Source organism: Oncorhynchus nerka, linkage group LG11 (genome assembly GCF_034236695.1).
Source record: "Oncorhynchus nerka isolate Pitt River linkage group LG11, Oner_Uvic_2.0, whole genome shotgun sequence".
NCBI lineage: Eukaryota > Metazoa > Chordata > Actinopteri > Salmoniformes > Salmonidae > Oncorhynchus > Oncorhynchus nerka.
In genome coordinates, this window is record NC_088406.1 from 54,927,719 (window position 1) to 54,954,719 (window position 27,001).

The 27,001-nt window shown below is 43.5% G+C and overlaps 1 protein-coding gene across 2 annotated transcripts in view; it reads right to left on the minus strand.

Moving 5' to 3' along the window:
- The window catches only part of LOC115137168 (DISP complex protein LRCH3-like), a 76,924-nt gene that overhangs the window by 15,122 nt on the left and 34,801 nt on the right, over positions 1-27,001 (minus strand). For both annotated transcript variants that reach the window (XM_065024669.1, XM_065024668.1), the window contains exons 7-14: positions 23,444-23,537; positions 20,388-20,508; positions 15,055-15,197; positions 13,974-14,050; positions 13,626-13,665; positions 13,219-13,359; positions 12,909-12,956; positions 1,854-1,907 (exon numbers count right to left, since the gene is read on the minus strand). In XM_065024669.1, the coding sequence (XP_064880741.1) occupies positions 1,854-1,907; positions 12,909-12,956; positions 13,219-13,359; positions 13,626-13,665; positions 13,974-14,050; positions 15,055-15,197; positions 20,388-20,508; positions 23,444-23,537 (718 nt within the window). The remainder of the gene's footprint in view (positions 1-1,853; positions 1,908-12,908; positions 12,957-13,218; positions 13,360-13,625; positions 13,666-13,973; positions 14,051-15,054; positions 15,198-20,387; positions 20,509-23,443; positions 23,538-27,001) is intronic.

Below are 27,001 nucleotides of genomic sequence, written 5' to 3' on the forward strand. Positions count from 1 at the left end.
AAAAGTCAGAAAGCAAGGGGACAGGCAAGGATTCCAACAGCCAGCTGAAACCCAGAACCAAGCAGCAGGTCATCTCATAACTAAACTAACAGCGTTTTCACACGACCGTGCTGACCCAAACCATACCATGCTGGTGAAGATATTTCCATTTTCCTTCCATGCACCCGATTAGGTATCTGATGCCAGCCCCCTTTTAGAGGGACATTATACAAAAAAATATGTGTATTTTGTTCATTAGTCTACTGTTGACAGTCACAAATTCTGCATGTCAACAGTTTAACATTTCAAGACGAAGGACTGTAATGAAAGTGCTCTGACTACTTGAAGTTTTTGTTGTAAAATAAACAAGTCACGCCAAACCAGGCTGTAAATAAGCCATGTGTAACAAAAGCAGGCTTATACTTGAGTTACACTGTACTGTGCTCAGAGAAAAGTGAGCCAGAGGGGTAGAGTTTGGGTCGGAGGAACGTTACTGTGAAAAAGTTATAATACCCAGGGTTGTGTTCATTAGGGCACTTGACAGAAAATGTGAGTTTTATCCTAGTCCCACATGGAAGTTCAATCCGCTTTCTTCCATTTGGTGCGTAACGAACACGACCCAGTTAATGATGTCAAACGCCACTTCTTTTACAGTGGCAGTGAATGGCGGAACGCATCGCTCACTGACCAACAGATTGTTAGATGCAATCAGAAAAAACAGATTTCCACACAGGCACATGACGACACACAGGTAACTGCCAAAATAAAGGAAAGTCCAAATGAAAGCGTCTTAGTAGGGCGCTGGGGCACCACGAGCTGCCAGAACAGCTTCGATGCAACTTGGCATAGATTCTACAAGTGTCTACAACTCTATTGGAGGGATGAGTCAGCATTTTTCTATGAAAAATTCCATCATTTGGTGTTGGAAAAAGCTGTCTTAGGTGCCGCTACAGAATCTCCCATAAGTGATCAATTGGGTTGAGATCTGGTGACTGAGATAAACACCCTTTAAACTCTGTATGCTCCTTTGAGACCCCTCTTTCAAAGTCATCAAGATCTCATCTAACCATGGTAGCCAAAATAATGGGCAACTGGGTATGTTTATACATGACCCTAAGCATGATGGGATGTTAATTGCTTAATTAACTCAGGAACCACATGTGTGTGGAGGCACCTCATTTACTCACGTTTCCTTTTTTTGAGCAGTTACCTGAAAGTCCATAGATTCATTCTCGTGTGAATGTGTTTAGCTATATAACCAAACAGTAGACAAGAGTGTTAGAGATGGAGGGGGAGGACTATGAAAGGTTATTGGGTGTTGACAGGTGGGTAGAGGGTGGATAGAGAGCAGGTGAGACACAGGTCGTGTTCCCATTTCCTACTGTTTTCCTAACGTGGGCACTTGTTTACTCCGCCACAAATGTTTAGAAGCATAAAGATTCATTTGTTAAAAAATATATATATAAAAAAATTCCCCCAGAACAGCTTTAGATTGGTGTAAGCATGCCATGGGCTACCATATATCTTTCCCCAGTTGCTCCCTTTTAAAACAGTGTTATTCAAAGTCGGGGTCTCGACCCCTTGTGTGGCCGACCGGGAACTGCAGATGGGGTCGCCAAGTATTATTTCTAAATTAACATGACAGATTATTGTATGGAATGATACGTTTTTGAAAAAGATACCTCGAAAAATATATGTATTTATTGGTTTCTTTTCATTTTGATAAGAGATGAAAATGCAATGAATTTAAGGTCATTTGTTGATGTAAAAATCTAAATTGACCACTGTTCTAAAATTAGTGGAGAGAGAGTGAAGTAGTGCACACTTGTTGGCTTAGGGAAGAAGAGAAGGGGAGCACAGCAACGGGGCCTTACCATGAAGAGGGCCGAGTCGTCCGTGTGGGTGGAACGCCTGGAGGGGTACGCGTTCTGGCAGGGAGGAGTGGAAGAGGGGGAATGAGGACAAGAACACACAGGGAAGACAGGAGGTGAGGATGGAGAGGGGGTGAGGGGGAGATCGCTAGGATATATAGCCAGCGCTCTAGACTAACACTTTCCCCTGGTGGCACAAACATTTTTAGTTGGTGGCACCAGCACATGATGTGGTGGCACCCCCCCCCCCAAAATAATTGTGCAGTGTCCCACACCAGAATACATTTGAGTCAGCATCTTAAGTCATTATAAAGTCATTTACAATGCTTTATTAATTAGTGTCAGACTACAGAGATGGCATTCAATAAATAAGTTACTACATCTAACATGTCCAAGCAGGAATGCATGATAACAAAATACGGGGATATTACAACCCTAAACCAGTGATGGTCAGGAATTTTGGGTTGACAATTAAGCTACTTTTGTTATATTTTACTGTCACTATAGGGCTCCAGAATTCAGATGTTTTTTTGTCTTGATGTGCTCTAATATTATTGGGTTATAGTATATGCATTGGTTGAAGCTCAATGTTACATTCAAATTTACATACCATCATATCTAAAACCAATATGACACCAATGTCGATGAAAATGAGCAAATTAACTTGTTTGGCGGTACACAACACACTCCACGCCTCTGGTCATGATTTGTCCGGCCGTTGGCGGGAACCACTATACCGGATCTTTGACCGTTAGCATTAGGGTCGTCAGACAATAAAATAAAAAAAACATAGCTCAAATTCTAGACGTCGGATTCATACGAGTCCACAGCGTCCATAAAATGAGCATCAGACTTGCCACCTTTCGGATTGAATACGTTTGTAGGTGCAACCGTTAATGAAACGTATAAGGTATCCAGTGGCGACCCGTCATTCAGGGCATGTGGGGCTGATTTGCTTGTTTTTTTTGGCATTAATACCTGCCACATCAGTTTTCAAACAATTTAAAATTAAAATAAAAACAAACATTCATTGAGTTCATAAAGCCCCATACAAACTTAGTCTCATTTTTGTTTTCTTGAGTAAGGCAGCTCCAAAATGCAGGTGTTTCAGCCTAGCTCAGGGCTTTCTGTGGTGGTGGGGCGGGCCAGCAGAAAATACAGAGCGTTGCGTAGACTCAGTTTTCTACCACTCATGGGACAGTACAAGTCTAAAGTTAGAGCTAGAAAATGTATATTAGAAGTGTCCATCCAAGGAGGCTCAAGGTCATTGGCCACAGAAATGATGTCAAATCACGTTATTTGTACAGTAGCTTTGATTGGACTGATCATGTCAACATCTTACTTTCAAAGTCTTAGCTAACAGTCATCATCATAAATCAAGTCGACAATCTACTGGCAAATCCTTTTTAATCCTTGTCATATGAAGATAAATAATGAATAAACGAAAACGTATCGGTACTCATCTGACTAAGCGGTGCAGAGTAGCCTATAACTTGTTTTAGAGAGATGTCATTATCTAATATTGTAAGAGGTTTCATTATGTGCTGATATCCCCCCTCTGCATTCGGTCACTTAACATTTCAAATCTGCTGAACACAGTTATATTGACTACGTCCGTCGTCACTCATTCATTAACCTTCACAGGATTGGTGGGTCCCCCTCTGGACGGTTGAGCTAATGTAGGGTACTGCGATTAGCATGAGGTTGTAAGTAACAAGAAAATTCCAGGACATAGACATATCTGATATGGGCAGAAAGCTTAAATTCTTGTTAACTTGTTGAGTGTAGGGGGCAGTATTTTCATGATTGACTGAAAAACGTACCCAATTGAAACTGCCTATTTCTCAGGCCCAGAAACTAGAATATGCATATAATTGTCAGATTAGGATAGAAAACACTCAAGTTTCCAAAACTGTCAAAATATTGTCTGTGAGTATAACAGAACTGATATTGCAGGCAAAGACCTGAGGAAAATCCAATAAGGAAGTGCTATTTTTCCTGAAAGCTCTCTGTTCCATTGCATGCCTTCCCTCCATAGGGATAGCCACCAGATTCCTTTTCCTATGGCTTCCTCAAGGTGTGAACAGTCTTCAGACATAGTTTCAGGCTTTTATTCTGAAAAATGAGCGAGAACGACACATCGCATCAGTGGATGGCTGGGTGCCAGCAGAGTTTTGCATGAGCAACAGCTTGGAGCAGACATTTTCTCTCTCTCTCCTATTGAAAAAGCTACGGTCCGGTTGAAATATTATTTATTATTTATTGTAAAAACAATCTGAGGATTGATTATAAAAAACATATGACATGTTTCTGCGAACTTTACGGATACTATTTGGAATTTTCGTCTGCCCTGTTGTGGTCGCTCGAGCCTGTGGATTACTCAACAAAATGTGCCAACCAAATGGAGGTATTTTGGATATAAAAATAATCTTTATGGAACAAAAGGAACATTTATTGTGTTACTGGGTGTCTCGTGAGTGCAAACATCCGAAGATCATCAAAGGTAAGCGATTAATTTATTGCTTTTCGGACTTTCGTGACCAATCTACTTAGCTGCTTGTAATATTTTGTCTACTGAGAGAGATGTCCTTAGATAAACGCTTGGTATGCTTTCGCCGAAAAGCTTTATTGAAATCTGGCACGCCAGGTGGATTACCAACATGCTAAGCTGTGTTTTGCTATATTGCACTTGTGATTTCATGAAAATTAAATATTTTTAGTCATCTAATTTGAATTTGGCCCGCTGCAATTCAGCGGATGTTGATGAAAATGATCCCGGTAACGGAATGGGTGCGTCAAGAAGTTAATCTAACGCCACTGTCCAATTTACAGTAGCTATTACAGTGAAATAATACCATGCTATTGTTTGAGGAGAGTGCACAGTTATGAACATGAAAAGTTATTAATAAACCAATTAGGCACAATTGGGCAGTCTTGATACAACTGGAATAATACATTGTGGCCCTTCTCTTGCATTTCAAAGATAGTACAAAAAAATATATAAAAAGCATGTTTGTTTCTTTGTATCATCTTTTACCAGATCTAATGTGTTATATTTGGGGCGTAGGTAGCCTAGTGGTTAGCGCATTGGACTAGTAACCGGAAGGTTGCCAGATTGAATCCCAGAGCTGACAAGGTAAAAATCTGTTGTTCTGCCCCTGAACAAGGCAGTTAACCCACTGTTCCTAGACCTTCAATGTAAATAACAATGTGTTCTTAACTGACTTGCCTAGTTAAATAAAGGTTCAGTAAAAAAAAAATATTATCCTACAGTCATTTCACATTTCCACAAACTTCAAATTGTCTCCTTTCAAATAATATCAAGAACATGCATATCCTTGCTTCACGCCTGAGCGACAGGCAGTTACATTTGGGTACGTAATTTTAGGTGAAAATTGAAGAAGAAAAAGGGTCCGATCCTTCAGAGGTTAACTCTACTGGATCTGTGTCCACGTAAAATCATGCACATGTTTTTTCATTCTCAATTGCTTTCATTCAGTAGGCCATTGCAAAACAATTCAGTGGGTCATGTGTAGAAAAGGTGACAGTTGTCCCTCCCAGCTGTCCCTAACAATGTCATTGTATTATCCTCAATTTCTCAACTGTAGGCTAGCTAACGACTAACGTCAGATGGATATACAGAAATTCTTCAAGAGAGGCAGTGCCAGCACCTCTGCCGAAGGCCAATCCGGTGAGAAATTAAGATTTGACCAGTTCACACAAACAAATTAAGACTAAGATTAATCACCTATTAAGCCTCGAGTTATTGTAAATATGAGTTTAATAACAATACATGTAAAAACACAGCAGACACGAATGAGGGAAAGAAGCTGGAGGCTGACAGGGCTGAGGGAGCATGTCTGATGAAGGTTAGTGAGAAAAATGGTTTAAGCTTTCAGTTAAATGTGTACAGCATGTCTTACTTTTATTAGGCATAAATAAATTATGTTCATGATAACTTAAAGGGTCATGCAGAAAGAGAGAATTCTCTGCAAGGCGGAGATCAACATGCGAGCTGTATAAGTGAGAAAGAGCAAGCATGCCCAGAGAGGGAGGGACAACAAACAGATCCAGACAGGGAGGGAGGGACAATAAGCAGATCCAGAGAGAGAGGAACAACACACAGATCCAGAGAGAGAGGGACAACAAACAGATCCAGAGAGAGAGGGACAACAAACAGATCCAGAGAGAGAGGGACAACAAACAGATCCAGAGAGAGAGGGACAACAAACAGATCCAGAGAGAGAGGAACAACACACAGATCCAGAGAGAGAGGAACAACAAACAGATCCAGAGAGAGAGGGACAACAAACAGATACAGACAAGGAGGGAGAGACAACAAACAGATCCAGACAGGGAGGGAGGGACAACAAACAGATCCAGACAGGGAGGGAGGGACAACAAACAGATCTAGGGAGGGAGGGACAACAAACAGATCCAGACAGGGAGGGAGGGACAACAAACAGATCCAGGGAGGGAGGGACAACAAACAGATCCAGACAGGGAGGGAGGGACAACAAGCAGATCCAGACAGGGAGGGAGGGACAACAAACAGATCCAGGGAGGGAGGGACAACAAACAGATCCAGACAGGGAGGGAGGGACAACAAGCAGATCCAGACAGGGAGGGAGGGACAACAAACAGATCCAGACAGGGAGGGAGGGACAACAAGCAGATCCAGACAGGGAGGGAGGAACAACAAACAGATCCAGACAGGGAGGGAGGTACAACAAGCAGATCCAGACAGGGAGGGAGGGACAACAAACAGATCCAGACAGGGAGGGAGGGACAACAAACAGATCCAGACAGGGAGGGAGGGACAACAAAAAGATCCAGACAGGGAGGGAGGGACAACAAAAAGATCCAGACAGGGAGGGAGGGACAACAAGCAGATCCAGACAGGGAGGGAGGAACAACAAACAGATCCAGACAGGGAGGGAGGGACAACAAGCAGATCCAGACAGGGAGGGAGGGACAACAAACAGATCCAGACAGGGAGGGAGGGACAACAAACAGATCCAGAGAAAGAAAGAAATGAAGCCGCTGCAGCAACTCCTTCCAGAAATGAGAGCGATTTAAGGGATAAAGACACTGGGCCCAGACAAGTGAAGCTGAATAGCTACCCACACTAAGGTTTTGGTACACAGAAAAGGGCATTTCAGCACTGCTGGTTTGAGAAATACAATTGGGTAGAGTACTCTGTTCAAAAAAACGCAGCTTTCCATGTAGAGTTCGTGGAAAAAACATTCCATTTGATTATTTTGTCAGTAATGGCTGCAAAAATTGGAAAAAGCTTTGTTTATCTTCAGGTAAACATGAAATGGCACAAACACAGAGACAGTGTTGTGGCATGGCAAAGCTACCAGGCAACTAGCAGTCATGGTGCTAGTGATAGTGATATTGCAGAGAGAAGGGAGTATCTGAGGAGAATTGTTGCAGTCACCTCAATGTTAAGAAGACAGGGACTCTCTTTCCGTGCCAATGATGAATCTAGTGAAAGCACAAAGAGGGAACTTTCTTGAATGTATGGAGCTTTTGAAGGAGTTTAACCCTTTCCTGCAAAGGTACAATACTCCATCAAACGCGACAGCAACTCCAAATGAGAGGGTATAGCAGGCCTAAAGTGCGTTGCAAAGACCCATGAATTTTGAGAAACAATTAACAAAAGTGTTTAACTTAAATATTTTTTTCTAGTGGTATAATATGACCTTGCATGTCTCTCTCTCAAAATAACATCCAAAAAGTATTTTGGCTAGAATATTCAGCCATTTTTGTGCCTTTTGTTGTTGTTTGAGGGATGAGGACAGAGAGGACTTTTATTCTATCCAAATAAAGAAATTAAGTAAGTCATATTAGATCAGTGTCAAACACAAACTGAGACCAGTATACCTTTAGCCAACCTCGTCCAAAAATAACCTTATTTTGATCGATTTTACACCCGTTGCTTATCTAAAAATACATGATGAAAACACATTTTGGAGGCTTTAAAACAAATCCTGGGGGAGTATGCCCAGACCCCCCTAAAAGAAGCTTAGCCCCCTATCCATGAATATCTAGTGATGTCCCTGGTTGTAAGTAACATCCAACTTTCCAGGACATAGACATGTTTTTTGGGGGCAGAAAGCTTAAATTATTGTTAATCTGCACTGTCCAATTTACAGTAGCTATCACAGTGAAAAAATACCATTCTGTTGTTTGAGGAGAGTGCACAACAACAAAACTTTTATCACAGCAACTGGTTTGATACGTTGACCTCTGAAGGAATACAATGTACTTGCATTCAGTAATATTGCTCCGATTTGTCATCCTGAGGGTCCCAGAGATAGAATTGAGCATAGTTCTGTTTGTCAAAATCCATTTTTATATTCAAATGTAAGCACTGGGTTGTGAAGTTTGTACCCCTGCTGTTTGTGTTAAGTTAGCTGTTGTTCATTTTGTTACCTGTCCGGTCATGTCAAAAATGCCGTTGCTGCCTCATTAGTATGCCTCAGGTACACTCCAATAAATATTTGGCACTGAATTGCAAATTGTTGGGTGTATTGGTGTACAACGTTTATAAAACGAAAATGTGAGTCTTTAGAAAATATTAACATGTACATTTTGTACAATTCATTTTTTGTTCATGTAGAGTTTGCTCAAGACGTGATGAGGAGAGGCAAATATACTTGTGTATGGGAGTCCAGATGGCAGCATTAAAGTTTGCCTTGCATTTGTATCCATTCTATGCAGTAATTAAAAGACAACCGGCAGAATTGTGTCCTTCCCTTCCACCTACACCTCACCAGAACACAACGCAGAAAGGTTGCGGTCCAGAACCGGCTACAAACATACATGATACCCAATAAAGACAAAACAAAAAACGTTTAGAAATGTTTGCAAATTTATAATAAATACAAAGAATATTACATTCACATAAGTATTCAGACCCTTTACTCAGTACTTTGTTGAAGCACCTTTGGCAGCGATTACACCCTCGAGTCTTCTTGGGTATGATGCTACAAGCTTGGCACACCTGTATTTGGGGAGTTTCTCGCATTCTTAGCTGCAAAGCTATTTTCAGGTCTCTCCAGAGATGTTCGATTGGGTTCAAGTCCGGGCTCTGGCTGAGCCACTCAATGACATTCAGAGACTTGTGCAAAAGCCACTCCTGCGTTGTCTTGGCTGTCTGTTTAGGATCATTGTCCTGTTGGAAGGTGAACCTTTGCCCTAGTCTGAGGTCCTGTGTGCTCTGGAGTAGGTTTTCATCATGGGTCTCTCTCTGTACTTTGCTCCGTTCATCTTTCCCCTTGATCCTGACTGGTCTCCCAGTCCCTGCCACTGAAAAACATCCCCACACCATGATGCTGCCACCAACATGCTTCACCGTAGGGATGGTGCCAGGTTTCCTCTAGACGTGACTCTTGGCATTCAGACCAACGAGTTCAATCTTGGTTTCATCAGACCAGAGAATCTAGTTTCTCATGATCTGAGAGTCTTTAGGTGTGTTTGGTATACTCCAAGCAGGCTGTCATGTGCCTTTTACTGATGAGTGGCTTCTGTCTGGCCACTACCATAAAGGCCTGATTGGTGGAGTGCTGCAGAGATAGTTGTCCTTCTCCGATCTCCCCAGAGGAACTCTAGAGCTCTGTTTGAGTGAACATCGGGTCCTTGGTCACCTCCCTGACCAAGGCCCTTCTCCCCCGATTGCTCAGTATGGCCAACTCTAGGAAGAGTCTTGATTGTTCCAAACTTCTTCCATTTAAGAACGACTGAGGCCACAGTGTTCTTGGGGACCTTCAATGCTGCAGATATTTTTTGGTATCCTTTTTTGGTATCCTTGTGCCACGACACAATCCTGTCTCGGAGAACTATGGACACTGTATGTATGTGGACAGGTGCACTGTCCACCATAATTTGCAAATAAATTAATCAAAAATCCTACAATGTGATTTTCTGGATTTTTTTCCCTCATTTTGTCTGTCATAGTTGAAGTGTACCTATGATGAAAATTACAAGCCTCTCTCATCTATTTAAGTGGGAGAACTTGCAATTGTTGGTTGACTAAATACTTTTTTGCCCCACTGTATATCTGTAGCATTGTTAATTCCCTGGCACTAAATTATGTGTTAATGCATAGAGAACATGTAACTGCTCATACCTTTAGTAACCGTGTGTACACAAGTTTGTTTAGTTATTACCGCTAAATCTGACTCCAGGGACAACAGGTGGGCTTTGATGCTTCACAGCCACTGTCGCTACACTGATGTCACTTGAGTGGTAGGGCATGTTAGTGGACCCCTCTGTTGTGTAAAGTACATTACTTAAGCCTGGGGCTATACAGTAAGTCCCCATTGACGCATCTGTTGAGCTGGTTCTGTTGAAGCCATTATGAGCTAGCTGCCATCTAAAGAAGCCGTCAGTAAGACGTGAACACGAAGATGACCTCACCGAGTTAACGATGGCCGTGCTCTGTCGGTCCGTGAGAGTTTCAAGTTCTTGTAATTTTAGGGTTTGGGACATGCTTGGTGATCGTATTAGGTTATTTAAAAAGGTCCCTTACTTCATAAATGGTTTCAGTTCCACTGAAGAGAAATGGTAGAAATAGGCAGGGTTTATGACTGTGGCAACCAATCTGAAGGTCTTGGGTTCAGGACATTTTGACCATTCTCCCGACACACATATTGGCCCGCAGGCACGGTGTATGCTTGCAGGCCAATGTGGCAACAGACAGGGACAGTGGTGTCTACTACTGCGAGCGTCTTGCCAATAGTGTGAGATTGCGGCCCACCCCGAGCATCCCATTGGTTTCTGCAGTCGGGATTTCCCCCGATTGTCTACGTCAAAAGGGAAATACAAGTATTATCTGAGTTTTTCGGGGGCGAAGGACAGTCTCCTAGCTAGCTACCGGCAATGTCGCCCGTGCCTCCTCTTCTGTGGGGTTTATCAGCAGTTGGCATCCAATGTGATGGTGCATTCCCGCCACCTACTGTACTGGAGCGCTCCCGCCTGTGTCCCCGAGTCCCAGCTTAAAAATGGACCAATAGAAGTATGAGAGATTCCTTCAGATTTAATGAAACCTTGATTTAACTAGGCGGAACTAATTATTATTTACAATGACGGCCTACACCGGCCAAACCCGGACGACGCTGGGCCAATTGTGGGCCGCCCTATGGGACTTCCAATCACGGCCGGTTGTGATACAGCCTGGATTCGAACCAGGGTGTCTGTAGTACTGAGATGCAGTGCCTTCGACCGCTGCACTACTCGGGAGCCCTAAAGATGCAGGAATGCCCATACGCAGGAACGCCCCGAATTATGGACTGCAATTGCACCATTCTCCATCTTGCTACTATGGAGGGAATGGTGTAGACTTGAGACCAACTCAAGGAATACGTCATTGCCCTCTTCCGTCAGATGCATTCCACTCCTACATCCCAGGGTGGGGTGGCGGATTGTGTTCCCTGCTGATTGACTGAGCGCCAGGCCACCTCCATGCACTTCTGGTCCCACTGGGACATCCAGCTTCTCCGCTGTGCGATATCAGACCACCTTTGTCCAGGGAAACATTCGGATGACCATCTGTAAATCTCTGCATGTGCCGCACCAGTGCCGTCCCCTTGGCATGTCCCAAGTCGTTTCCACCGAGGGAGAAGTAGCACAGGCCCTCTGCTGGCGCAGAACACTGAGCAGTTTGTGTCACTTCATGCATTGCTCTCCGAGCCACCTAATGTGACAGTCAATAATGAAAGTAAATAAATAATGGGTTGGCTACATTTATTTATTGTTTATTATTTCTGTATTTTCCAGGAGCTCTCTCGATTGGCTTGTTAAAAGAGTTTACTCCATATTGGCTTCAATGGGTTTCTGTTTTTTCACCTCCCTCTGGAAAATAAACTGTTAATATGAAATAATTACTAATAACTACATTACTTTGGTTGCCATTTGTCACTGTGTAATTTTACTTGATTTGTATTGGTGTCATGCTGGACAATCACCTAAAGTGTAAAAAAACATGGAAATTAAAAACTGTTTGAAGTGAGACGTAGGCATTGGTCTGAAGCCAAAACATGATTAATATGAGCACCACAATGCCTTCCCCTCCCCATGCTCTACCAGGGGTTTCTAGCACACAGTTTTGACCTACTACAGTAGCTATGTTAGTCTACTGTACTTCAAACAATGTGCATGCAGGTTGCTTAGGATTCAAACCCAATTCATACTCTGAGAAAAGGTGCTCCCACAATAATGTCATCTGTACCGCATTCAGACCCTCCTCTCTTTAATATGGACAACTAGTTGCTCCCCGTATTTGCATATTGCAATGTAATACAATCACAAGAGGCCCACAAGGGGGTAGAGCGAGCCCACAAGGGGGTAGAGCGAGTGCCCCAACGAAACAGGCTGTACCAGCAGCAGGGCAGACATGATGAGGGTAATGCACTTTATTGTTTAACAAATTTATGGTTTTATCCTCCCATAAAATAGGACGTTTTGATTGAGGTGTCCAGGTAGAATGTGCGACCAATAAAAAACGTAACTCGCACTGCGAGGTTAAAGGGTCGCAAGATGCGACTAAATGGTTGCAGTCTAGAGCTCTGCCTATTTTAAAGTAGGCACAAAAAAAGACGTCTTACTGTTATTGTTAAACAACAATACATTGCTGGGGTCGTAGATGTTTCGTCTTTACCCTCAAGAATCAGTGATGGTATAACTGAAGGGGAGGGAGTGTGAAGGAAGGCACGTGACCACAATAGGAGCAAAAGAGAGGGGTGTGTGTGTGAGGTGAGGTAGAGGATTAATGGAGGACAATTGAAAGGGGGATGACATAGAATTCATGGGGGGAATGAACACCGGACATGACTGCTGAAGAAAATGCGTAGTCATGTTAACAGAGAGCCCCTGTGAAATTTTATTAAAACTTGTGCTTTTTGTTGTTTTTCTAGAACCTTTCATGCCAACACATACATTAACTCAGCATGGCGAGACCTTTAGAGTGAGAGAAAACAGAGGAAAGAGGTGAGAGAGAGCGAGTTAGAGAGAGAGAGAGAGCGAGTTAGAGAGCGCAGTGTGTGGACTCACCTCGTTCTCTGTGGGACTCAGCTTGGTAGGACTTTGAGACACTTTGTGCTGTGGAGAGACCAGTCTCAGTCATACACAATGCTCTCCAACAGGTCTACTTAGAAAAAGCGCTAGAGAATGTCATTCATTTGAGGCCATTCATATTTATCTTTTACTTTAAACATTTTTAACATAAGGCTACTGCAGACATACACAGCATCAGTGTAAACTCCAATAATGTTCCACCAACTCCCCCACTAAATCCACCACTAACAGAGATACAAGAGCAAGACATAAATCAACAATAAAACTGAATAGTAGTCGGAGGAACCTTGACGTAGGTCATGACGGCGTCCCGCTGCACTGAGCGTGGCTTCTGCCTCTCCTCCTCGTACCGCAGGGCGGCCAACTGGGCCATCCTCCGCACGCGCTCCACGCTCGGACCTGCACCAACCCCAGCCCCTGACCCTCTCTGAACACAAAGAGGGAGGGGGGGAGAGAGGAAGGGGAAGGAAACACAGCGAGAGGAGAGAAACCAAGAGAGAGGAGAAAGATGAAGGATGGAAGATAGGGGGAAACAGAGGGAGAGGAGGCGGAACGAGGAAGAGAAGAGCGGAGTTGAAGAGAGGCGGTATCAACATTTAGACTCAATACATCAAGATTAAAAACATGATAGTAATTACGTAGTAATAAACAGTATTGGAAGCTGTACCCAGCATTTAGACATACTCGGGTTACCTGATTATGAGAGGTAGAAGAGGTTGGATCATGGACAGTCCTGAGGGAGGGGGTGGGAGACAGAGGGAGGAAGGGAGGGAGGGGGTTAGATGTGTGATCTAACTAAATACAGATTAGATTAGGGATCTTTATTTAGACTGGAGACTGAATGGTCTGTTGAGCACAGTCATTTGGTAAGTCAATTTGTTTTGTTAAAAACCAAACAGAGACACGACAGTAACACAGGCTGAGAATCTGCAATAGAGATTGGCTCATGTGTTTGTGTGAGAGTGTTATATGTCACATACAACACTGCTATAGGTCAAGTTACAAGAAAGATAGGGTGTGTGTACACACACGTCTCCCTACCTGTTCTGCAGAGAATTGTGTCGCCTCGGGTCGTCTGTCCTTGAGTCTCTGGAGGAGTTGGACTTGACTAGAGAGCTCTACAAAGAGACAGTCATCAATACACCAGCCACGATCTCGCTGTAATGCCACACACCACCAACGTGCACACACAGACGGAGTGTGTTCAGTTTGGTTCAATGTTTACTATGTTGTGTGAAGACTTGCCCTGAATGACACGTTTCCCTAAAACGATGCGCACCATTCTTCAACAGCCTTTTGGAGGTACGTTTGCTCCTGTTTGGAGAGTGTGGCCTGATCAATACAAATTGCAAAACTCATGCAGAACACCATACACTACGGCTTCCTGGTCACCATAATCAGGTTCTTCAACTGGTCATTCAGAACAGTAGTTTCGGTTGAATTATTTAAAAATATATATATTTTTTTTCTCCCTCATGATGTATAATTGTGATCTTGTCTCATCGCTACAAATCCAACGGGCTTGGGAAAGGAGAAGGTCCGAGTCATGAGTACTCCGAAAACATGACCCACCAAGCCTCGCTTCTTAACACCCGCTCGCTTAACCCATAAGCCAGCTGCGTGAATCTGTTGGAGGAAACACTGTTCAACTGACGACCGAAGTCAGCTTGCAGGCACCTGACCCGCCACAAGGAGACGCTAGAACGCGATGGGCCAAGTAAAGCCCACCCAACAAAACCTCCCCTAACCCGGACGACACTGGGCCAATTGTGCGCCACCCTATAGGACTCCCGGTCATCGAACCTCAGGCTGTAGTGACGCCACAACACAACGATGCAGTGCCTTTGACTGGTGCGCCACTCGGGAGGCAGTTTCTGTTGAATTAAACATGGCATACTGTTCTGTCGTGATGAACAGGCCCACAGCCTTCTACATACAGTCCTGTACTCACTGGCCAGTCTCACGCACAAGCGCACTCATGAACACACACACAGTTGTTCCAGTTGGCGGAGTATGGCGCTTGTACGGGTGAGTGATTCCCACTGGGGTCACCCATACAAACATGTCCAATTGGATGAATGGCATATATTCTATTTTATATCACACACACACACACACTTACCTCTCCAGTGATGCGGCGCTCGATGTATGCCATGAACTGGGAGCTGAGGCTGATGGTTTCTGCTACTTCTCCTCTCCTACCCTCCTCTTCCTCCTCTCCTGCACAACTGTCTATAAAGTCTATCTGCTCCAGCTCTCCCTCTACTACAGACAGACACAACAGAAAGACAGATTACCACCAGTTCAAAGTAAAGATGACGAAAGATGTCGAATATACACTGAACAAAAATATGAATGCAACATGCAACAATTTCAAAGATTTACAGTTCATAAGGAAATTGGTCAGTTGAAATAAAATTAGGCCCTATTCCATGGATTTCAGGACTGGGAATACAAATATGCATCTGTTGGTCACAGATACCTACCAAATAAAAAGGTAAGGGTGTGGATCAGAAAACCAGTCAGTATCTGCTGTGACCACCATTTGCCTCATGCAGCGCGACATCTTTGCATAGAGTTGATCAAGCTGTTGATTGTTGATTGTGGAATGTTGTCCCACTCCTTTTCAATGATGTGCAAAGTTGTTGAATATGGAACACACTGTCGTACACGTCTACCCAGAGGATGGAAATATGCTCAATGGGTGACGTCTGGTGAGTATGCAGGCCATGGAAGAACTGGGACATTTTCAGCTTCCAGGAATTGTGTCGAAATCCTTACGACATGGGGCCGTGCATTATCATGCTGAAACATAAGGTGATGTGGGCGGATGAATGGCATGACAATGGGTCTCAGGAACTCGTCACAGTATCTTTGTGCATTAAAATGACCTATGATAAAATACAATTGTGTTCGTTGACCTCTTTTCCCTCCCCATACCATAACCCCACCGCCACATTGGGGCACTCTTTTCATAAAATTGACATCAGCAAACCGCTCGCCCACATGACACCATACGCTGTCTTGCCGGTACAGTTGAAACAGGGATTCATCCGTGAAGAGCACACTTCTCCAGCGTGCCAGTGGCCATCAAAGGTGATTTCCCCACTGAAGTCGGTTACGACACTGAACTGCAGTCATGTCAAGACCATGGTGAGGATGACGAGCACATAGATGAGCTTTCCTGAGACAGTTTCAGACAGTTTCTGACAAATTCTTTGCTTCTGCAAACCCACAGTTTCATCAGCTGTCCGGGTGGCTCGTCTCAGGTGAAGATGCCGGATGTGGAGGCCCTGGGCTGGCATGGTTACACATGGAACTACGGTTGTGAGGCCGGTTGGATGTACTGCCAATTTCTCTAAAACAACGTTGGAGAGAAATTAACATTCAATTATCTGGCAACAGCTCTGGAGGACATCCCTGCAGTCAGCATGAAAATTGCCCGCTCCCTCAAAACTTGAGACATCTGTGGCAATGTTTTGTGTGACAAACTGCACATTTTAGAGTGGCCTTTTAATGACCCCAGCACAAGGTGCACCTGTGTAATGATGTTTAAACTTTTTGGGATAGGGGGCAGCATTTTCACTTTTGGATGAATAGTGTGCCCAGCCTCCTACTCTGTCCCAGATGCTAATATATGCATATTATTATTAGTATTGGATAGAAAACACTCTGACGTTTCTAAAACTGTTTGAATGATGTCTGTGAGTATAACAGAACTAAAACAAAATCCAACCAGGAAGTGGGACATCTGAGGTTTGTAGTTTCAACTCTTGGCCTACTGAATACACATTGAGATATAGATAAAGTTGCACTTCCTATGGCTTCCACTAGATGTCACCGTCTTTAGAAACTTGAATGAGGACTCTACTATAAAGGAGGGGCTCATGGGACCTCTTTGAGTCAGTGGTCTGGCAGAGAGCCTCGGTCTCATGACTCGCGCTCCCAACAGAGTTACTTCTCGTTCCAGTGCTTTTCTGAAGACAAAGGAATTCTCCGGTTGGAACATTATTGATATTTTATGTTAAAAACATCCTAAAGATTGATTCCATACATCGTTTGACATGTTTCTAAAGGACTGTAATGGAACTTTGAGATATTGTCTGGATGAAGTGCCTGCGCCTCATGAAGATGGATTACTGGGTTGAACTCCCAGCTGCCCACTGCTCTGAGGCTAGGAAACATTATCACCACCGATAAATCCGCCATAATTGAGAATTTCAATAAGCATTTCTCTACGGCTGGCCATGCTTTCCACATCGCTACCCCTACCCCGGTCAACTGCCCGGCACCCTCCACAGCAACCCGCCAAAGCCCCCACCATTTCTCCTTTACCCAAATCCAGATAGCCGATGTTCTGAAAGAACTGCAAAATCTGGACCCCTACAAATCAGCCGGGCTAGACAATCTGGACCCTCTCTTTCTAAAATTATCTGTCGAAATTGTTGCAACCCCTATTACTAACCTGTTCAACCTCTCTTTCGTATCGTCTGAGATTCCCAAAGATTGGAAAGCTGCCGCGGTCATCCCCCTCTTCAAAGGGGGTGACACTCTAGACCCAAACTGCTACAGACCTATATCTATCCTACCCTGTCTTTCTAAGGTCTTCGAAAGCCAAGTTAACAAACAGATTACTGACCATTTAGAATCCCACCATACCTTCTCCGCTATGCAATCTGGTTTCAGAGCTGGTCATGGGTGCACCTCAGCCACGCTCAAGGCCCTAAACAATATCTTAACCGCCATCGTTAAGAAACAATACTGTGCAGCCATATTCATCAACCTGGCCAAGGCTTTCGACCCTGTCAATCACAACATTCTTATTGGCAGACTCGACAGCCTTGGTTTCTCAAATGATTGCCTCGCCTGGTATACCAACTACTTCTCTGATAGAGTTCAGTGTGTCAAATCGGAGGGCCTGTTGTCCGGACCTCTGACAGTCTCTATGGGTGTGCCACAGGGTTCAATTCTCGGGCCGACTCTTCTCTGTATACATCAATGATGTTGCTCTTGCTCCGGGTGATTCTCTGATCCACCTCCACGCAGACGACACCATTCTGTATACTTCTGGCCCCTCCTTGGTCACTGTGTTAACTAACCTCCAGACGAGCTTCAATGCCATACAACTCTCCTTCAGTGGCCTCCAACTGCTCTTAAACGCAAGTAAAACTAAATGCATGCTTTTCAATCGATCGCTGCCCGCACCTGCTCGCCCGTCCAGCATCACTACTCTGGGCGGCTCCGACTTAGAATACGTGGACAACTACAAATACCTGGGTGTCTGGTTAGACTGTAAACTATCCTTCCAGACTCACATTAAGCATCTCCAATCCAAGATTAAATCTCCAATCGGCTTTCTATATCGCAAAAATGCATCCTTCACTCATGCTGCCAAACATACCCTTGTAAAACTGACCATCCTACCGATCCTCAACTTCGGTGATGTCATCTATAAAATAGCCTCCAACACTCTACTCAACAAACTGGATGCAGTCTATCACAGTGCCATCCATTTTGTCACCAAAGCCCCATACACTACCCACCATTGCGACCTGTATGCTCTCGTTGGTTGGCCCTCGCTTCATACTCGTCGCCAAACCCACTGGCTACAGGTTATCTACAAGTCTCTGCTAGGTAAAGCCCCGCCTTATCTCAGCTCACTGGTCACCATAGCAGCACCCACTCGTAGCACGCGCTCCAGCAGGTATATCTCACTGGTCACCCCCAAAGCCAATTCCTCCTTTGGTCGTCTTTCCTTCCAGTTCTCTGCTGCCCATGACTGGAACAAATTGCAAAAATCTCTGAAGCTGGAGACTCACATCTCTCTCACTAGCTTTAAGCACCAGCTGTCAGAGCATTTTACAGATCACTGCACCTGTACTTAGCCCATCTGTAAACAGCCCATCCATCTACCTACCTCATCCCCATACTAATATATATTTATTTATTTTGCTCCTTTGCACCCCAGTATCTCTACCTGCACATTCATCTTCTGCCGATCTACCATTCCAGTGTTTAATTGCTATATTGCAATTACTTCGCCACCATGGCCTATTTATTTCCTTAACTTACCTCATTTGCACTCACTGTATATATACTTTTTGTTTTCTTTTGTTCTACTGTATTATTGACTGTATGTTTTGTTTATTCCATGTGTAACTCTGTTGTTGTATGTGTCGAATTGCTACGCTTTATCTTGGCCAGGTCGCAGTTGCAAATGAGAACTTGTTCTCAACTAGCCTACCTGGTTAAATAAAGGTGAAATAAAATAAAATAAAAAAACACGCTAACAACAAGTGGCTATTTGGACATAAATGATGGATTTTATTGAACAAATCGGTCATTTATTGTCGACCTGGGATTCCTGGGAGTGCCTTCTGATGAAGATCATCAAAGTGAATATTTATGGTGTTGTTTCTAACTTTGTTGACTCCAAAATGGCGGATATTCCTCTGGCTGTTTTGGGTTCTGAGCTCCGTTCTCAGATTATGCTTCTTCCGTAATAAAAAATAAATAATCTGACACAGCGGTTGCATTAAGGAGAAGTCTATCTTTAATTCTGTGAATAACAATGGTATCTTTTATCAATATTTATTATATTTCTGCAAAATCACCGGATGTTTTGGAATCAAAACATTACTGCACGTTAGGCGCCAATGTAAACTGAGCTTTTTGGATACAAATATGCACATTATTGAACAAAACATACATGTATTGTGTAACATGATGTCCTATGAGTGTCATCTGATGAAGATCATCAAAGGTTAGTGATTCATTTTATCTATATTTCTGCTTTTTGTGACTCTTATCTTTGGCTGGAAAAATGGCTGTTTTTTCAACTTGGCTATGACCTAACAATCATATGTGGTGCTTTCGCTGTAAAGTATTTTTGAAATCGGACATGGTGGTTAGATTAACAAGATGTTTATCTTTCATTTGCTGTATTGGACTGGTTAATGTGTGAAAGTTACATATTTCAAAAAAAAAAATGTATTTCAGCGGAATGTTGTAAAAAGGTTGCGCTAGAAAGGTTAATCAGCTGCTTGATATGCCACACCTGTCAGGTGGAAGGATTATCTTGGCAAAGGAGAAATGCCCACGAAAAGGGATGTAAACAAATTGTGCACAAAATTGGAGTGAAATAAGCTTTTTGTGCGTGTGGAAAATTTCTGGGATCTTTTATTTTTGCTCATGAAACATGGCATGTTGCATTTATATTTTTGTTCAGTGTATATTTCCACAGATGTATAATATTATTAGCCTGAAATCCAGGCCCATTGTGCTACCATTCCACTCCTTGTACTCCGTGTCATATGCCAAAAAGTCTGGCATGACAAGGAGTGGCAGGGAGAGACATGCTAAACCAACAGACTGGTTCCCAAGCTAGAAAACCATAGAATAATACTGGAGATACACTAGAGTACAGTTCACACACAGACAGGCCTTGATTCTCACATGTGCCGTTGGTAACAGGATGGGAGCCAGTTGTCCTGTGCTCCTCCCTCTCCCTCCGCTGTCTCTGTTCTTTGGTGATCTCTGCCACACGCAGTGGCAGGTCCGGCAACTCATCTGTGGGCTGTAGGTACACAAGGAATGAAAGCGAAAATGGATGGGAGAGGAATAAACACATGAATGGAGAGATTAGCTTCAACATAACTGAAATATTACACTACCTTGCAATCATAGAACCTTTGTGATTGCTCTTTGTTTCCATTCATGATAACTGACGTGTGCACGTGTGTGGTGTCGGGCTGTGATGATTATGGAATTTTGGATAATGTATATCACCACAGTTGTCATAATTGTCATCTTTGTTAATTGTTTTGCGCTTGTAATGCAATATAATGCATCTTTGACAATTAGCGACAACACAGCTTTGGAGGCACCCCTGTCTTAAAATGTAATGGTTTTGACCGCTTGGAACTCAATCCGTCTGTCATTTGGGACACACTAAGAACCTTCAGCAGTGTCATTACATGTAAAAACTTGATATGGAAAAGAGTTCCATGTAGTCATGTCTCTGTGGAGTAGTGTACATTTCCTGGAGTCTGTTCTAGAATTGGGGACTGTGAAGGGACTAGTGGCATGTCTAGTATGCATGGGTGTCTGAGCTGTGTGCTAGTCGTTTGAAAAGACAGCTGGGTGTGGTCAACATGTCAATACCTCTAACAAAGACATGTACTGATGCAGTCAGTATCTTCTCTACTTTGAGCCAGGAGAGGTTGACATGCACATCATTGATGTTCATTTTCTGTGTACATTTAAGGGTCAGACATGCTGCTTTGTTCTGGGCCAAGTGTAATTTGCTTGACCATATTTGCTTGACCACCACTTGACCATATGACTGGTCCAGGTGACAAAATTAGGGCCTGTAGGACTTTTGTTGATAGCAATGTCAAGAAAGAAAAGCCACACTTTATTACGGACAGACTTCTCCCCATCTTAGCTACCATTGCATCAATATGTTTTTACCATGACAGTTTGGAACCCAGGTTTACACCAAGCCGTTGTCTACTGTCATGACGTTGGCCTGGGGATAGGTTTATGACAGTCATAAATACCTCTTCCCCCCTTTTTCCTCTCTCTACCCTACTGATATTACATTTGCAAAACCCTTGGTTAACATAGAGATTCTGGGAACATCAGAAGGTGGGGGGAAATGAACTATATTCTGGTAATCCGACCAATTGAACATATGCGGTGGTACTTAATGAATATGATGTCAGTTCTGTTGTCATCTGAGACATTCTCATTAATAATAAGATGACAAACTCTACAGTGGAAAGTCTACACATCAGAGTTATCGGATTCACATGGAATTGTTGTTCAATTTAAATGTTTGAATATTAAATTATTCGTGATGGGATGAAATGTGATTTTAGCTTCTAAAATGTAAGATAGGGCCCTGCTCAATCAGTGGCCCACCCCTGTGAAGGGACATGGGCTATAAAACTTTTCAAACACGCCCTCCTCTCCCTTCCTATATAAAGCCTTGACGACAATGTAACCTGCTGTTCCGAGGATGTGAGGACGACGGTCCGATGTCAGAATGGTTCAGATAATAACTACAGAATGAAGCCAACATAAGCATGAGCTTTGGTTGCAAATGGTATGAACTTTGAACTCTTATTCACTACAGAAGTGATACCTCCTAACCGTTGTGTTAGCAACAGCAGCTGCAAACGCAGGTTAGGAAGGAACAGACAGAGTATCCCGTCTACCACACAACAACGTTACTACAACGTATCCAATTTACCAGCAGAGACATTCTTCAAAGGACTTGGTTGGGCAACATGGCCTTCCATCTACAACCAACCTTTCCCGAAGCGCAGCTCAGAGTAAATATTTATTGCATTTTCCTTTACCAAATGGGAGGTCATTTAGAATGCATCAGAGTGTATTTACGATAGCACAGCTTCTCCCGGTATCCCTCAGTCTTCCCGCTCTTTCACTCAAACCCAGCCCCCTTTCTTTTGTGTAACCAGCTGTCATATGTTCCGCCCGCTAGGGACGTTTTCCTCTAAGACGTAATTTGTAATCAGTTATGATTAATTATGTGTATATGTAATTCCGTGTGATTAGTTAGGTATTTAGTAAATAAATAATTAAACCCAATTTTGTATTGCTGATTCAATTTGTTAGCCAGGGTTCGGGCAGATAACCAAGAATTTACAACTTTCAGATGAGACAGAATTAAGGTGACAATTAATATTGACTGCTATTGATGTAAAATATTACTAGGTCTTTAAGAGTTTATTCGGAAGAAAACAGCTCTATAAATATTCTTTCACGGTGCCCAGACTCTCTAGTTAATTACATTTACATGATTAGCTCAATCAGGTAATATTAATTATGGAGAAATTATTTTATAGAATAGCATGTCATATCACTTTATCCGGCATAGCCAAAGACACGACACCATCTTGTGTGTGTGTGTCTTACCTAGTTGCCTAACCATCTTGTGTGTGTGTGTGTCTTACCTAGTTGCCTGACCATCTTGTGTGTGTGTCTTACCTAGTTGCCTGAACATCTTGTGTGTGTGTGTGTGTGTGTGTCTTACCAAGTTGCCTGACCATCTTGTGTGTCTGTCTTACCTAGTTGCCTGAACATCTTGTGTGTGTGTGTCTTACCTAGTTGCCTGAACATCTTGTGTGTGTGTGTCTTACCTAGTTGCCTGAACATCTTGTGTGTGTGTGTGTCTTACCTAGTTGCCTGAACATCTTGTGTGTGTGTGTGTGTGTGTCTTACCTAGTTGCCTGAACATCTTGTGTGTGTGTGTCTTACCTAGTTGCCTGAACATCTTGTGTGTGTGTGTGTCTTACCCAGTTGCCTGACCATCTTGTGTGTGTGTGTCTTACCCAGTTGCCTGACCATCTTGTGTGTCTGTGCCTTACCTAGTTGCCTGACCATCTTGTGTGTGTGTGTGCCTTACCTAGATGCCTGACCATCTTGTGTGTCTGTGCCGTACCTCGTTGCTTGACCATCTTGTGTGTGTGTGTGCTCATTCTCACCTCGTTGCCTGACCATCTCTTGTCTCCACTGTCCACGCTGTTGAAGCCAGAGTCCAGTGCGCCGTACGGCCGGCCAGTGTATAGCTCCTCCACACTAAGAGTACAGAAGATAAGATCACCTTGAGAACAGGACGTGGGTCAAAACACAACATCAAATGATTTCAGACACTTGAGCTGCGCTATACTTTTATTTTACTTTAGCAGGGAGTCATGCAGAGATCACGGTTTCTTTTGCAGATGAGCCCTGCATGAACACATCAATAAACAACATTACACTTAACATACCTATATACACAATATATCAACAGGAAACAAAACACTAAAAGCAAAACACAATCATTTGAAACAAAGCAATTTATTGAGTTGCAGTACAAGTGCAAAATCAAGGAAGTCCCTTGACCCAGGTACAGTTTGTGTCACTGAGGAGTGGATATGTCTGTCTGTCAGAGAATGGGGACAGCGATAGTATCTACAGTGCACTTGGAAACTTCTCAGGCCACTTGACTTTGTCCACATTTTGTTACGTTACAGCCGCATTCTAAAATGGACTAAATTACAAAAAACATTCCTCTGTAATCTACACACAATACCCCATAATGACAATGCAAAAAATAAGTGTATTTATAAGTATTCAGACCCTTTGCTATGAGACTAAGGTGCATCCTCTTTCCATTGATGATCCTTGAGATGTTTCTACAACTTGATTGGAGTCCACTTGTGGTAAATTCAATTGATTGGACATGATTTGGAAAGGCACACACCTGTATTTTTAAGGCCCCATAGTTGCATATCAAAGCAAAAACCAAGCCATAAGGTCAAAGGAATTGTCCATAGAGCTCCGAGACAGGATTGTGTCGAGGCACAGATCTGGGGAAGGGTAATAAAAAAATGTCTGTCGCATTTAAGGTCCCCAAGAACACAGTGGCCTCCATCATTCTTAAATGGAAGAAGTTTGGAACCACCAAGACTCTTCATAGAGATGGCCGCCCGGCCAAACTGAGCAATCGGGGGAGAAGGGAGGTGACCAAGTACTCGATGGTCACTGACAGTTCCAGAACTCCTCTGTGGAGATGGAAGAACCTTCCAGAAAGACAACCATCTCTCCAAAACCACCAATCAGGTCTTTATGGCAGGGATATCGACATGATTCCTCCAGATGTGACGCTTGGCATTCAGGCCAAAGATCTCAATCTTGGTTTCATCAGACCCGAGAATCTGGTTTCTCATGGTCTGAGAGTCCTTTTGGCAAACTCAGTGGGCTGTCATGTGCTTTTTACTAATGAGTGGCTTCCATCTCGCCACTCTACCATAAAGGCCTGATTGGCGGTGTGCTGCAGAGATGGTTGTCCTTCTGGAAGGTTCTCCCATCTCCACAGACGAACCCTGGAGCTCTGTCAGAGTGATCATCGGGTTCTTGGTCACCTTCCCGACCGAGGCCCTTCTCCCCCGATTGCTCAGTTTGGCCGGGCAGACAGCTCTAGGAAGAGTCAACTGTGGGCCCTTAGACAGGTGTGTGCGCCTTTCCAAATCATGTCCAATCAATTGAATTTACAACAGGTGGACTCCAATCAAGTTGTTGAAACATCTCAAGGATGATCTATGGAAACAGGAAGCACCTGAGCTCAATTTCGAGTCTCATAACAAAGGGTCTTAATGCTTACGTAAAAAGTATTTTTGTTATTTTTATTTGTAATACATTTGCAAAACATTCTAAACCGTTTCCACTTTGTCATTATGAGGTATTGTGTGTAGATTGATGAGGCAAAACATGTATTTAATACACTTTAGAATTAGGCTGTAATGTAACAAAAATGGGGAAAAGGGGAAGGGGTCTGAATACTTTCCGAAACTCAGCAAAAAAAGAAACGTCCTCACTGTCAACTGTGTTTATTTTCAGCAAACTTAACATGTGTAAATATTTGTATGAACATAAGATTCATCAACTGAGACTAAAACTGAACAAGTTCCACAAACATGTGACTAACAGAAATTGAATAATGTGTCTCTGAACAAAGGGGGGTCAAAATCAAAAGTAACAGACAGTATGTGGTGTGGCCACCAGCTGCATTAAGTACTGCAGTGCATCTCCTCCTCATGGACTGCACCAGATTTGCCAGTTCTTGCTGTGAGGATGTTACCCCACTCTTCCACCAAGGCACCTGCAAGTTCCCGGACATTTCTGGGGGGAATGGCCCTAGTCCTCACCCTCTGATCCAACAGGTCCCCGATGTTCTTAATGGGATTGAGATCAGGGCACGTCGCTGGCCATGGCAGAACACTGACATTCCGGTCTTGCAGGAAATCACACACATAATGAGCAGTATGGCTGGTGGCGTTGCCATGCTGGAGGGTCATGTCAGGATGAGCCTGCAGGAAGGGTACCACATGAGGGAGGAGGATGTCTTGCCTGTAACACACAGCTTTGAGATTGCCTGCAATGAAAACATGCTCAGTCCGATGATGCTGTGACACACCGACCCAGACGGACCCTCTACCTCCAAATCGATCCCGCTCCAGAGCATAGGCCTCGGTGTAACGCACATTGCTTCGATGATAAACGCAAATCCGACCATCACCCCTGGTGAGACAAAACCGCGACTCATCAGTGAAGAGCACTTTTTGCCTGTCTGGTCCAGCGACGGTGTGTTTGTGCCCATAGGCGATGCTGTTGCCAGTGATGTCTGGTGAGGATCTGCCTTACAACAGGCCTACAAGCCCTCAGTCCAGCCTCTCTCAGCCTATAGGGGACAGTCTGATGGAAGGATTGTGCATTCCTGGTGTAACTCGGGCAGTTGTTGTTGCCATCCTGTACCTGTCCTGCGGGTGTGATGTTCGGATGTACCGATCCTGTGCAGGTGTTGTCACCCGTGGTCCGCCACTGCGAGGACTATCAGCTGTCTGTCCTGTCTCCCTGTAGAACTGTCTTAGGCGTCTCACAGTACGGACATTGCAGTTTATTGCCCTGGCCTCATCTGCAGTCCTCATGCCTCCTTGCAACATGCCTAAGGCACATTCACGCAGATGAGCAGGGACCCTGGGCATCTTTCTTAGTGTTTTTCAGAGTCAGTAGAAAGGCCTCTTTAGTGTCCTACGTTTTCATAACTGTGACCTTAATTGCCAACCGTCTGTAAGCTGTTGGTGTCTTAACGACCGTTCCACAGGTGCATGTTCATTAATTGTCTATGGTTCATTAAACAAGCATGTTTAAACCCTTTACAAGGAATATCTGTGAAATTATTTGGATTTTTACTCATTATCTTTGAAGACAGGGTCCTGAAAAAGGGAGGATTGTTTTTTTATTGTTTATTGTGTGACTGAAGGGAAAGGTGTGTGTGTAAAACTACTAGAGTGACAATGCAGGTCTGGATAAATAAACTTGTGAGTTGCTTGGTTAGCTTATGTAAAGGAAATGTTACTTTGTGCATCTTGTCTTTGGTGTCATAAACATTCCTTGGTTCCTGCCTGTGCCTGGTAAAGATATGAGGGGCTGTCATGACCTCCTCCTTTAAACTATTTGGCAGAAAGCCCATAACATGTTCTTTAAGTTAAGATAGGAGA